Raw genomic sequence first — 14428 nt, 5'->3', positions numbered from 1 at the left:
TCAGGTGATCACCCTTTGCAACCAGCAGTGTCAACGGGGGAAGCCAGATCCACTTAACAAAAGCGTTACTGACTGTGATTCACTTAACAACGATGGCAAGGAAGGTTGTAAAATGGAGCAAAACGCACTTCACTGTCCTGCTTAGCACCATAAATTCTGGGGCTCAGCTGTGATCCTAAAATCAAGGACTGCCTATCAGGAAAATGTCATAGTTTCAAAGGAAAGTTTCCAAGCTCTGAAATGTCACATTTTTTGAACACTGGAGGAGTTTGATTTTGCAAACGGTGCAAATTAGGGACTTGCATCATTCTGTACCGTAATGATGTCATTGGCATTCTATGTATGATGTGATACCCTTTGCCCTTCCGGTGAACACCGGCGTTGGCACAGATACTGGTAATATAATCTTAGCGATGCTTCCTGTCTTCATACATGGTTATCTTTAAGAGGAAGTGTTAGGTAAGCTTCCCGTTGGGAGATCGAGTGCATTCAGAGAAGCGTTGTGAGAGTTGTGTTGGAGAACACACAAACCAGTATACAGGGACACTGCAGTTTAAATAGGCTTTTACTTTCGTGGAAAGAGAGGTATCAGAGTCCATCAAACAGTCCAAGTCATACACGGATAAGACAGTCAGTCATCAATGTCTTTCAGTTAAGGCAGTGGTCCCCAACCCCCGGTCCGTGGACCGGTGCCGGGCCGTGGAGTACCTGGCACCGGGCCGCGCAGCGGCCGGGGGCCATGATCGCTGCAGCGGCCGGGGGCCATATTTGCAACTTTGTAGTCCTCATGAACGCGCCCTTTCTCTGCCCCCCCCCCGCCCCAGATGTGCGGGGCTGGGGGGGCGAGGGGAGGCCCGATCTCCCCCCCGCCCTCTTGCTCTGCTCGCCCCGGGAGGGAGGGGGCGGCGGCGGCGGCCTCGGCCCGAACTTGGGATGCTGCTGGCGGAGGCTGCCTGGGAGACGAAACTTTGTCCGCGGACTCACCCGGCCCGCCTGCCCCGTGGAATGACGAGGGGGGGGCAGGAGGGGGCGGCGGCGCTGCATTTTCCTCCCAAGGAGAAACTAAGGTTGCGGGGGGGAGGGGCGCAGCGCGGCCGTTTCGGGGGAACTTGGGGAGCTTCGCCGTTCCGAGAGGCGCTTCGCGCGCAGCCCCACCCAGGTGGGAGATGTTTTCCTCCGCCGAGGCGGGGAGGGGAGGCTTTACGTAAGACTCGCGGCGCAGCTCTGCCCCCCCTCCTGGAGTGTCACCTGCCTCCCGCCCCTCCCCCCCCGCCGCTCCGCCGAAGCGCTTTTTGTGTCAGGCCGGCGGGGCTCTCGGGGACCCTTCGGCCGCAGCCCGCCTTCTCCCCCTCTTCCCTTCATGGAGCGCGGCGCGGAGGCCCACCCCCTCGGAAGCAGCCGGCCTCCGCCGCGCCAGCCGCCCGCCTGCCCGAAGTAGGACACAGGGCCATCTTTTTCCCCCGCCGAACTGCAGCGAGGAAAAAGGGCTGCCCGAGCGAGCGGATCGCGGGGTCGGTTCCCCCTCCCTTCCCCCGGCGGCCGAGGAGGAGGAGGCGGGGCGGCCTCGCGGGCTGTCAGCCTTGGCGTGAAGGAAGCCCCCCCCCCTGCGGAACGCGCGCCCAGGATGGCCGCCTTCCCACCCGCCGGTCCGGAAGGCCGAGGGAGGCTCGTCTGACTGGTCCGCGGCGATAAAAAGGTTGGGGACCACTGAGTTAAGGGATAATCCAAATAACATAGTCCAGTATCATATAATCAGTCCGGTACTCAAAGTTTGCTAACAGTTGCAAAACTTACAATAGCTCACGGCACTCAGATCAGATCAGCCCAGCATCTAACGAACAGAGAGCTAACAGTCCTTCTGGCTCCCTCTTATGGCCGATTGAGAAAACAGCAACCAATCACATTTTTGGAAATACTGCAGAAAATGACTTCCGTCTCACGAGTAGGACTTACCGACACAAAGGATGTTGAAGCAGAAACCTTGCGAGGTTGACCTGTTGACCAGCTGATCTGGGAGGCTGTCGAAGCCGACGTGGCCTGACAAGGCGAGATTTCGAAGGTCGTCATTCTGCAAATCCAAAGAGAAAAAGGTTTGACGGCCTCTGCAGAACCAATTTCCATTTAAGGCAGTCCTCGACTTACAACAGTTCATTTACTGACCGTTCCATATTACAAGGGCACTGAAAAAAAGTGACTTATGACCATTTTTCACATTTATGACCTTTGCAGTATCCCTGGGGGTCATGCGATTTACATTCAGATGCTTGACCACTGACTCACATTTATGATGGTTGCGGTGTCCCGGAGAGATGTGATCCCTTTTTGCGACCTTCTGACAAGCAAAGTCAGTGGGGAAGCCAGATTCACTTAACAAGCGTGTTACTAATAGGAGAACTGCAGTGATTCACTCAACAAAATGTCGTAAAATGAGGCAAAACTCACTTAACGAATCTCTCACTTAGGAACATACATTTTGGGCTCAATTGTGGTCATAGGTTGAGGACTAACTACTATTTATTAGTACAAGGTCAGGGGCGCTTTCTCTATGGAGATGGACATGAATGGTCTGGCTTTTCAAATATAGCTTGTATCTGTATTTAATAACTTAAAGATAAAGGTTCCCCCTCGCATATATGTGCTAGTCGTTCCTGACTCTAGGGGGCGTTGCTCATCTCCGTTTCAAAGCCGAAGAGCCAGCGCTGTCCGAAGACGTCTCCGTGGTCATGTGGCCGGCATGACTAAACGCCGAAGGCGCACGGAACTCTGTTCCCTTCTCACCAAAGATGGTGTCTATATTTCTACTTGCATTTTCACATGCTTTTGAACTGCTAGGCTGGCAGAAGCTGGGACACTGGTCACTCCGTTATGCGGCGCTAGGGATTCAAACCACTGAACTGTCGACCTTTCTGATCAACAAGCTCAGAGTCTTAGCCACTGAGCCACCTTATTTAATAACTTAAACATATATTATTAAATATACTAATACAGTATTGGACCACTGGCTTATTTAGGTGGCTATTCTGCTTGGAAGTGACTTTCCAGGGTGACTAAGAAAGGTGTTTCCTTGCCAGTTATCCAAACTCCTTTTCAGTGGAAACAGGAAAACAAATGGACAATACAAATGGAGGTTTGTGTATGTAAAACAAGCCAGGTTCTTCTACCAGGTTAATGGAGTCTTCACCATTAAAATAATGCTAACCCCAGAGGAAATTAGTGTATTCACCAATTTTTATGGTATCGCCCCCAATTTGTACTCCATGATCCATTTTCAATTCATGTTGATCGCTCAGTAAACTGGAGATGACCTGATTATTTGAAATGCTATTGACTCACAAACATTCGTGACCCAACTTCCTCCAAATTTTAATAGGAGCCTCTTGTGCAGTATCATCATGAGCCAATGTTTTTTTATATGCATCATTGTATGGTTAGGACATGGGAATCCCAAACTGTAGCAAGGGCGGTTATCTAATTTGCTCATGAGAGACAAATTTAAAACAACTCCCTTATAAGGGTGGTCTCCGAGACTTTTTAAGGATGTCATGGCCTGCATTAAAGGAAAGGATTGGAAACTGCTGACAGGAAAAGGTATCATGCCATAATGTTGTGGCCCACCAGAGGCCAGCAGATTCGGACAGTGAGGAGGTTGGGGAGGAACATGGGCCAGTCCTGGAGTCTGGGGAAGGCTCTGATGAGGGCTCTGTGTCGGAGGCAGAGAGGGGGCCAGAGCCGTATGCCAGTTATCAGCTGCCTTCGGAGTCGGACATCAGTGAGGCAGAAGAACAGCTGGAGCCTGTTCCCAGTGTGCGCATGTGCAGAGTTGCCAGAAGAAAAGAACAGCTAAAGAATAAGGGTCGACTTGGGAGTAAGGCCACAGGTGGACGATGAATGGCCCCTCCCAGATGAAATAAAAGAGGAGAGAAAGGGGAGTGGAGTTTGCAGGAGACAATTAGTTCCCTTCATTGGTTCGTGACTCTCCAAGACTCCTTGCCAAGTTCTGCGGATATGGGCCTGGCAGCTCTCCAAGCCAGATAAGGTCTGTGACTGTAAATCCTCCCTTGAAAGACTTTGCTGGATGGGAATGAGCAGAATTTACAGTGAATTAATAAAAGGTTTTTTTGTCGGGACAAGGAGTTTGCTTCATGCTCTTGGGAAGCCTCTGTCAGAACACATAATGTGTCTCGAAGGTTACAATGCTTTTTTTTTAATGTAAGGAGAAAGCATTCTGGTGACAGGACAAAATAATCATTCTTGCAAACTCATTCTGATTTACCCAAGTTTGATTTCACATTATCAGACGTTTGCATGATTGGAGAATCTCCATAGAAACCACAGTCATCTTTAGCTGCAGGAAAACTAGTGTTTGTGGGAGAAATAATTTTGCCTCCTCCATGGAGTGTGATAGCTCGGTGGTTAAAGATGCTGCTCTTATCAGTGGAAAGCTGACAACTCGAGGCCCGAGAAATGTGCAACAAGGTGAGCTCCCGTTCCTTGCCTCAGCTCCTGCCCGCCTAGCAGTTTGAAAGCATGCAAATGCAAGTAGATAAATAGGTACCACTTCGCTGGGAAGTTAACAGTGTTTCACGCGCCTTTGGTATATAATCATGCTGGCCACATGACCACAGAAGGGTCTTCGGACAACACTGGCTCCCTCAGCTAGAAACACTGCCCCCTAGAGTTGGATACATCTTGACAGGGGAAACCTTTACCTTTCACCTGCAGGGGGCATCGCACAGCAGGTTACCTAAGACACAGTTGTGCCATTTTAATGTATTGCCTCCTAGTTAGTCCAGACCAGTATGCTTTATTTATTATTATTATTAATTTAATATTTCTTCATTAAATTTATGTGCCACCCATCTTGTCTAGAGATGACTCTGGGTAGCTTAGAAACATTAAAACTACTGCACAGGAAAACAACGAAGCAAAAAATAACAACGGTAATAAATACTATAGGAACTGCTATAGGATTTAAGTGGACTACTGCAGTTGTGGAGTGAATCGCATGGTTATATTAAGTGAATCTCGGCTTTGCTTGTCGGAAGGCAGCTGGGAACAGGTGAACATGGCAATCACATCACCCCAGGATGTTGAAATCATCGTAAATACATGTTCTGACCTAGGCTTCCTGAGAAAGGATAAATCACACGCTTAGTCCCAAAAACCCTCTTTTTATTTAAGCGGCTGTGAATTATGTTCATTCGCAGCCCATAATGATTCACAAATAGTCTTTGAAGAGTCCAACAGAAGTCTGCCACAGTCTTTCAGGGTAAGGCTGATAAGCACCCAACTTTATCTCCCTTGAAACACTGCCAGAGACCTAATTGACAATTAGTTTTGCAAGGCCAAACGGAACACAGAATCAAATGGAGCTTCTCGGAGTTTGAACGAACAAGAATTGACAAAGTTGCTTCCTGGAAAGGCTCACATCCGTTTGCTCCTCCCCATATGTCTTATGGGAGGGGCCACTCATCTCCAAGCCTTGCTCCCAAGTCGCCCTTTTTGTCTTAATTGTTTTTGCCTTCTGGAAGCTCTGCGCATGCGCACAGTTGGAACAGGCTCACATTGTTCTTCTGCCTCGCTGAGGTCCAGCTCTGGAGGCTCCGGAGGCAGCAGATAACAACCAGATGGCCATGGCCCCCTCTCTGCCTCCGACGCAGAGCCCTCGTCCGAGCCTTCCCCAGACTCCAGGACTGGCCCATGTTCCTCCCCAACCTCCTTACTGTCCGACTCTGCTGCCAGCTCTGCAGGCCACTGGTGGACCACAACAATACATGACGGTTGCCAAGCATCCTAATTTTGATCCTATGATTGTGGGGATGATGTGAGGTTGTGTGAGGACTGGCCATGTGCTGTTGTGACTTGGAACAGTTGCTAAGAAAATGAGTGTGGGTTGAGGATTATCTGTGTAAATAGCAGTTCACTCATGGATCTGCTAAATCTACTACTACATGACTCCCAAACATTTAACCAAGTTTCTTTCTGCGAATTTTTCCTAGTTGCCAAGGAAATATCTCATATCTCTCCGTCCTCCAGCCACGCTCATGTTTATGTTCTTTCTGTTGCATTTTTCCTTCTTTTTACCCTGATTCACATACTTTGAGAGGGGGAAGAAAGATCCCTTGGTTTCCTAGAGCAGGAGTGTCAAATTTAAGGCCCATGGGCTGGATCTGGCCCACGGTGTACTTAGATCTGGCCCCCGAGGACGTCCTGGAAACAGCAAAGGACCGGCTCACGGTGCCTCTTCCAGTGAAAACGGAGCTCCATTTTCGCTGGCAGAGAGTTGCAGGAGGCCATCGCAGCTGAAAACGGGGCTCAAGAGCCCGTTTTCGCTGGCAGAGTGCTCGGGCCACCACAGGCGCCCCTGAGTGATGTTGAGCTGGCCATGCCCACCTTGGCCACACCCACTCCCTCCCCAGGTCAAACACAATCCTGATGCGGCCCTCAATGAAATAGAGTTTGATACCCCTGTCCTAGACTGGCCACAATAGCCTTCTTCCTTTAAAACCTCATTTATATTGAAAAGGTGAAGGTTTCTCCTGTCCATTTGTGTCCAACTCTAGAGCTCATCTCTATTTCTTGGCCTAGGGAGCCAGTGTTATCTGAAGACAATTTCCGTGGTCATGATGTGGCCAGCATGGATACGTATATGCCAAGGTGCATGGAATGCTGTTACCTTCCCACTGAAATGGTACCTATTTTTCTATTCACATTAGCATGCTTTCAAACTGTTAGGCAGGCAGGAGCTGAGGCAAGGAATGGGAGCTCGCCTCATCGCACAACGCCCAGATCTTGAACCTGGGCTGTCAGCTTTCCATTGACAAGCCCAACCTCTTTAGCCACTGAGCCATCGTGCTCTGTGGAAGAGGCAACATTAATTCTTCCACAAACACTAGTTTTCCTAGCCGTAAAGGTGACTGTGGTTTCTATGGAGATTCTCCAGTCAACCAGGCCATGACTGTAGCAAAGGTGCTTTTTCAAGAGGCAACTGGACTTTCTGGTTTTTTCCTTGAAGACGTTTCATTTCTCATTCAAGGAGCTTATTCAGCTCTGGCTGGATGGTGGGGAAGAGCTGAAGAAGCTTCTTGGATGGGGAAGCAAAACCTCTTCAAAGAATAACAAGTAAGTCCAGTTTTCTCTTGAAAAAGCACCATGTGAGATCATTGTGTTTTTTTAAAAAAAGATTTTTATTAACAAACATGTAAAATACACAGACACAAAAATTAGACGTACACATTTACACAATACAACACAAACAGGAACTTCCTGTTCTTTATAATAGCAATCATCAATCGATACCGCTCACCTTATATTATTTCCCCTTCTATTGTATTTCATTTGGATCTCACCATTCTTAACCCTCTTATTTTACTCATAACTATTATTTTTTGAGTGTTGTTATATTCCTTCATTGATTTTTGTTTCTTTCCTCCATCCACCTATACCATTTATCCCATATCTGGTAGAATTCTGATTCTTCCTTTCCCTGTATTTCTTTCGTTAGTTTTTCCATTTCGGCACAGTCCATAACCTTTCTTATTATTTCATCTTCGCTTGTGTTTTATTCCAGCTGAGGCAGGAAAGCAAAAAACACGAACTTATTTCTATTAGAGAAATCATTTTATCTCCCTTTTTCGTTCTGTGCTAAGCAGCCCTTGCCAATTAAGACTTCCAATTATCTTTAAAATTGTATACAATATTAGGTGGTGTAATTCACATCTAACAGGCTGGTGTGTGGTACTTCCACTCCCCCCCTCAACATCCTAACCTTCAGACCAGACCAGAAACACCCTACAGATTCATCTTTCAACACAACTCTCCACAAGCTAGTCATTCACAACCTTTTTCCTGTTTATATTAGTCATTCGTTATACAACTGGCAGCTTGAAAATAAAGAAATGAAGCCGTCCTAGTTACAGAAACATTTACTGGTCTGTTCTTCTCATCTAAAGGGCTCCTCGACTTAGCTTCCTACATCTTAATCATCCCAGGATCTTAAAAAGCCTCAAGAGGGGACATATTCACCCTCTGCCCCTGGGGTTGTAAAATTTTACTCACTGTGGATATGTCAAAATAGATTTTTGGAATCTTCAAGCAGTGGCATTAAGAATTAACCCGTAAAAACATTCATTTATTATAAAGCTTTTTTTTTACTCCTATTAGAGTTCGAAGCATTTCTGATGCAGCTAAGGACCAGGGAGTTAAAAAGGGTCAGGTATGCAAGCAGAAAAATAATACAGAACAGAATGTAGAATAGTAAGAGTTGGAAGGCACCTTGGAGGTCTTCGAGTCCAGGGGTCCCCAATCTTTCTGGCACCAGCGACTGGTTTCGTGGAAGACAATTTTTCTAGGGGCCTGGGGTGGGTAGGGGGGAGATGGTTTCATGTGCTACCTAGATCCATGAAGGCACAGATAAAGCTTCACTCGCTTGTGTGGCCTGGTTCATAACAGGGTTTTGGGAGCACTGTTCTAGTCCATCTCCTGCTCAAGCAGGAGACCCTATACCTGGGATGGTGAAGCTATGACACGCGTGCCACAGGTGGCACGCGGAGCCATTTGTCAGGGCACACAAGGTGTTGCCCTGTCAGCTGGCCAGCGCGCATGCACGCGCTTACCAGCTGAGTTCAGCCTTTTTTAAAACCATTTTTCACCCTCCCAAGGCTCCAGAGGCTTTATAGGAGACTGGGGAGGGTGAAAAGAGCCTCCCCCCCTCCCGGAGGCCCTTTGGAGGCTTCAGGAGGCTTCCCTGAAGCCTCCAGAGCCCAAAAAAACCAGCCCTATGGGCAAACCGGAAGTCACTTCCGGTTTGCTCATAGGGTCGTTTTTTGCCCTCCGGAGGCTTCAGGGACGCCTCCTGAAGGTCCCTGAAGCCTCCGGAGGGCAGGGAAGGCTTTTTTCACTCTCCCCAGGTTCCTATAAAGCCTCTGGAGCCTGGGGAGGGTGAAATAAGCATGCAAAAAATGGGGGGAGCACTTCTCATGTGCGTATGCGCATGGGGGATTGCGTGTTGCATTATGGGTGTGGCACGCCCACGCACAACCCCCCTGGGCTCCCCCCCTTATGGCACGCGAGCCAAAAAAGGTTCGCCATCGCTGCCCTATAACCTTCCAGACAAACAGCTGTCCAATCTGTTAGAAACCTCCAATGATGGAGCACCACAACCTCTGGAGGCAAATTGTCCCACTGATTAATTGTTCTGACTGTCAGGAAATTTCTCCTTAGTTCTAAGTTGCTTCTGTCCTTGATTAGTTTTCACCCATTGCTTCTTGTCCTGCCCTCAGGTGCTTTGGAGAATAGCTTGACTCCCTCTTCTTTGTGGCAACCCCTGAGATATTGGAAGACGGCTATCATGTCTCCCCTAGTCCTTCTTTCTATTAAACTAGACCTACCCAGTTCCTGCAACCATCCTTCATATGTTTTAGTCTCCAGACCCCTAATCATCTTTGTTGCTCTTCTCTGCACTCTTTTTAGAGTCTCTGCATCTTTTTGTTGCTCTCCATACTCTTTCTAAACACTCTTTTGAACCATGGTGACAAAAACTGGGAGTAATATTTCAAAGCAATATAAAGCTCTTCAAGTAATTTTGATATTATCCCCCCATTGAGGCAGACTGTGTTGGCTTTTGGGCAGCTGTCCAAATCCTTAATAAAGTGTTATATAAGGATCAGATTACCTGATCCAATAATAGAGACTTGGAGCTTCAAAGAACCAAGGGTGATGGAAAATGGCAATATTTAGAATAGGGGTGAGAAGTTAAAGAATAACAGAAAGAGTTGGAAGGGACCTTGGAGGTCTTCTAGTCCAACCCCCTGCTAAAGCAGGAAACCTTATACTATTTCGGAAAAATCGTTGTCCAATCTCTTCTTAAAAACTTCCAGTGTTGGGGCATTCGCAACTTCTGGAAGCAAGTCGTTCCACTGTTTAATTGTTCTGTCGGGAAATTTCTCCTTAGTTCTAAGTTGCTTCTCTTCATGGCTTTTTGCCCTGCCCTCAAATGCTTTGGAGAATAGCTTGACTCCCTCTTCTAAGTGGCAGCCCCTCAAATATTGAAACACTGTTATCATGTCATTAGTAGTCCTTCTTTTCATTAAACTAGACATACCCAGTTCCTGCAACCGTTCTTTATACGTTTTAGCCTCCAGTCCTCTAATCATCCTTGTTGCTCTTCTTTGCAAATTCCTGGCCTCTAAGGCACATGACACCCTCAGCCCTATTTCTGTTGTTCCCCGAGGATATATTTTGGCAAAGCTCTCAATTTCCAATTCTTCTTTTGTGCCCAATGTGGGCATGTTTGAAGAATACAGATCCATGTCGTTGCCAAAAAGGCATTAAGAGTTGTTAACCTAATTTTGTGAAGCTTCTTCTCCAGTAACATTGTATTGTTAACTAGGGCATGCAAAACCTTTGCTAGACCAATCCTCGAATACAGTTCGTCTGCCTGGAATCCACACTGTATATCAGACAATACAATTGAACAGGTGCAGAAGTATTTCATGAGAATAGTACTTCACTCCTCTGCTCACAGTAGAATCCCTTATGCTACCAGGCTAGAAATTTTGGGCTTGGACAATCTGGAACTGCGCTGTCTGCAGTCGGACTTAAGCATAGCACACAAAATTGTCTGCTACAACATCCTACTTGTAAACAACTACTTCAGCTTCAACCACAATAATACACGGGAAAACAATTGATACAAACTCAAGGTAAATCACTCCAAACTCGATTGCAGAAAATATGACTTAAGCAACAGTGGTCAATGCCTGGAATGTTCTGACTCCATTGTTACATCCTCAAACAGCTTCAACCTTAAACTGTCTACTGTGGACCTCACCTCATTCCTAAGAGGTCCTTAAGGGGGGGCGTGCATAAGCGCACCAGCGTGCCTTCCGTCCCTGTCCTACTGTCCCCGTTTATCCGCATCTACTTCCTTTGTTCATATTTATGTTCCCACTTACACCTGCTACCTTGTACATGTTTGACAAACAAATAAACAAACAGACAAATGTTGGTTCTTGAAATTTCCCCCTCCAAAACGGGCTGTAAATACGCACCCATCACATTCTCAAAATTAATTTATTTTACTTTTAAGAAACTGCATTCTCCAACTACAGAAAAGTCAATGAAAGATAGCTCTCCCAGTTTCCCTCGCCCCACCAGTGGTGGGTTTCAAATTTTTTTTGAACCTACTCTGTGGGTGTGGCCTCCTTTGTGGGAGTGGCTTGCCGGCCATGTGATCTGGTGGGAGTGGCTTGCCGGCCATGTGTTCTCTCTCTCTCTCTCTCTCTCTCTCTCTCTCTCTCTCTCTCTCTCTCCTCCCTTTTGTCTCTCTGTCCCTTTTTCCTTTTTTTCTTTCATCTGTCTCTCACTTTTTCTTTCTTTTTTCTTTCTTTCTTTCTTTCTTTCTTTCTTCCTTTCTTTCTCTTTCTCTCTCTGTGTGAGTCTGTGTGAGTCTGTGTGTGTGTGTGTGAGTGGTGGGTTTCAAAAATTTTTGGAACCTCTTCTGTAGGTGTGGCCTGCTTTCCGGGTCCACTGGTGGGACCTCTTCTAACCGGTGCAGTAGATTTGACGAACCGGTTCTACCGAACTGGTGCAAACTGGTAGGAACCCACCTCTGCCCCCCCACCCAAAAAATATACCAAGAAGGAAGAGCTGAGCTAAACAAGATAGACAGAAAGTAGCATTTAAACCAGGGGTGTCCATTTGTGGCTACTTTAGGACTTGTGGACTTCAATTCACCAGAAACCTGGGAGTTGAAGTCCATAGGTCTTAAAGTGGCCAAAGTTGGACCAGACCCCTGGTTTAAACACTGAGTTATTTCAAAGCTTTGGCCCATCCTCCTCTTTCTATCTCCAAAGCCTCTTTTGCTCAGTTTATAAAACTTGCCAAGCTCCGACGCTTTTTTTCCCTGGTTCCCTTTCCAGCTCGGACTAATTTTAAAAGATGCCACATAGGCAAACTTGATCCAGCCAACAAACACAAGAAGAAATCCTAACAAAGCAAGCTCTTGATTTCACTTAAGTTCTTCCCATCCCTCCAAGGGATCGGCTCGTCCTCTGTAGCTTTCCCTTGGCCAAGGAAACGCTTAAAAGTCGAAAGCTCACTGCTCTTCTTAAGACACCCCGCTCAAAGGAAGAAAACTGTTGCAACCATTTAGTCACGCGGGGCAACACAAAATGCCAGCGGCAGCTGGTGGGAAATCTACTAGGGATCCCACAAACGATAAAAGCTTCCCTGCCTGTCATGGATAAAACTCTTTTCGCTGCTACTGGTAGCAAAAAAAACTTGCAGCCACTCATTAAGTGGCCGTCCAAAGTTACAAAGTCGTTGCAAAAGTGAGTTATGATTGTTAATACTACTTTATAATGCCTTAGTAAGGCCACACTTGGAATACTGTATCCAGGTTTGGTTGCCACGATGTAAAAAAAAAAAATAGATGTGGAGACTCTAGAAAGAGTGCAGAGAAGAGCAACAAAGAGGATTGCAATAATACAGTACAATAAAATAGCAGAGTTGGAAGGGACCTTGGAGGTCTCCTAGTCCAACCCCCTGCCTAGGCAGGAAACTATCTTTTTTCAGTGTTGTTGTAACTCGAAATGGTCACCAAGTGAACAGTTGTAAGTTGAGGACTAGCTATTTATAGGTAGCCGACTTACTCATTTAGCATCCATTCGCTTACTGAGTACATGATTCGCTTAACTTCCATGACAATAAAGGACATGAAATAGGAAGGATGTGACTCATTTAACAACTGCTTTGCTCATCAACCAAAGTTCTGGTCTCAATCGTGGTTGTAACTCAAGGACTATTTGTACTACTGATTCATGAGGAAAGCAATCGAAAAAGGGTTACTGTTCTGACCCTCTCCTCCGTCCAGTAATGAATGCCGAGACAAGCTTAACTAGAATGTACTTTTAATAGCAAGAAGCCAAAATCTCGGTGGCTGAAAGCCAAGCAAACAAACAGATAAGGACCTTGGCAGCAAGTCAGACAAACCTTGGCAGCAATCCAGCCTGCCAAGTTAGTTATGTTCTCTTTAGTCAATGTGTTGACTTCTGCAAGAAGGGTGTGTCACAAGCAGTCTTTTTTATAGTCTGGAGAGGAGCCTAATGACCACCAGCTGAGCGCAATTACCTCCTGTAATTGCGTAATTGTTCCTGACGGCTAGTAGCTCTTCGATGGCGTGTATCCAGGAACAACTCACTAGTGGCCTCCGACTCACTCTCCCTTGTCTCCTCCCCAACGGTCCAAGGCTCAGGCGCCACCTTGTGGCCAACCAGTCTCTCTGCGCCCTGCTCAGAGTCGGAACCCTGTCCAGGGTCCTCCACATCCTCCAGAGCCGACTCAGAGGGCCCCTCGCTGTCGGAGTCTGGTGGCACCTCCAACGGCTCCTGATGGGCCACAACAGGTTACTATTTTACCTCCTCAACCTTACATTGTGAAAAGATGGTTCTTTGTCCCACTTTGCTGAGAGCATTTTCTGGAGGCGGTGTTTTGTTTTTTTTTAAACAAATATTCCCCCTTAACACAATAATCCAACTCTGTTTTCTGTAGTGAGACCAAAACATGGATCTTGTTTGGTTAGGAAGATCAAATCAAACGCAAAGCAGCAACAGGAGAACCACTGCCAAGAAGAGATATAAAAGGTTATTTTCCTTAAGGCTTTTAAAACAAACCGCTAATGTTTCCTATTTGGAATAGAAGCAATATCACTGTTCTCAATTCAGATTCCAAACCAGCAAGAAAAAATGAATTATTATGTTTTTTTATGCATTGCACATGAAACTCAGTCAACTGAACATTTAAAATTGTGTCACAAATAGTACTGGCTGGTGCCAATGGTTGGTACGGGTTGCTGCCAGCGTCCTAGGTATCAAGCAAGGACCTTCTTAAAATATATGATGTTCCGAGTAGCGCAGTTTTCTGCAGTTCCGCCGGTGTTATTGCAGGAAGCTTCAATTTCTTGATGTGTTTTGTGAAATTCTTGGTCATGGTACCAAGTGCCCCGATGACAATGGGTATCACTGTTCCATGTTTCATCCATAATCGGGTAGTTTCGATGGCCAGGTCGCAATATTTTGTGATTTTTTCTCCCAGTTTTTTTTCTTCGACTCTGGCATCTCCTGGTACTGCGATGTCAATAAATTGAACGTTTCAGCTCTATACAACTGTGATATCTGGCTTTGTGTTCCAAATGGCTATCCGTCTGTATTCAGAAATCGCACAAGATCTTCACCTTCTCATTTTCGGTAACTTTTTCCACTTTGTGCTCCCAGGACTTTTTGGATACAGGTAAGTCGTATTTTGTACATAATGACCAGTGGATTAATTTAGCACCTCGGTCGTGTCTAGCTTTGTAATCAGTTTGTGCAATTTTGTTGCATTCACATATTAAATGTGAAACTTTCTTGTTGCAAAGTCGGCAGTTTGG

At 46.4% G+C, this 14428-nt stretch overlaps 1 protein-coding gene across 1 annotated transcript in view; it reads right to left on the bottom strand.

Moving 5' to 3' along the window:
• The window catches only part of SEPTIN11 (septin 11), a 116786-nt gene that overhangs the window by 58061 nt on the left and 44297 nt on the right, over positions 1-14428 (bottom strand). Inside the window, exon 2 of the mRNA XM_032224549.1 lies at positions 1954-2068. Within this exon, the coding sequence (XP_032080440.1) occupies positions 1954-2068 (115 nt within the window). The remainder of the gene's footprint in view (positions 1-1953; positions 2069-14428) is intronic.

This window comes from Thamnophis elegans, chromosome 9 (genome assembly GCF_009769535.1).
Source record: "Thamnophis elegans isolate rThaEle1 chromosome 9, rThaEle1.pri, whole genome shotgun sequence".
Taxonomy (NCBI): domain Eukaryota; kingdom Metazoa; phylum Chordata; class Lepidosauria; order Squamata; family Colubridae; genus Thamnophis; species Thamnophis elegans.
The sequence above is the reverse complement of the archived record's forward strand: the minus strand, read 5'-3'. Positions and strand labels throughout refer to the sequence as shown.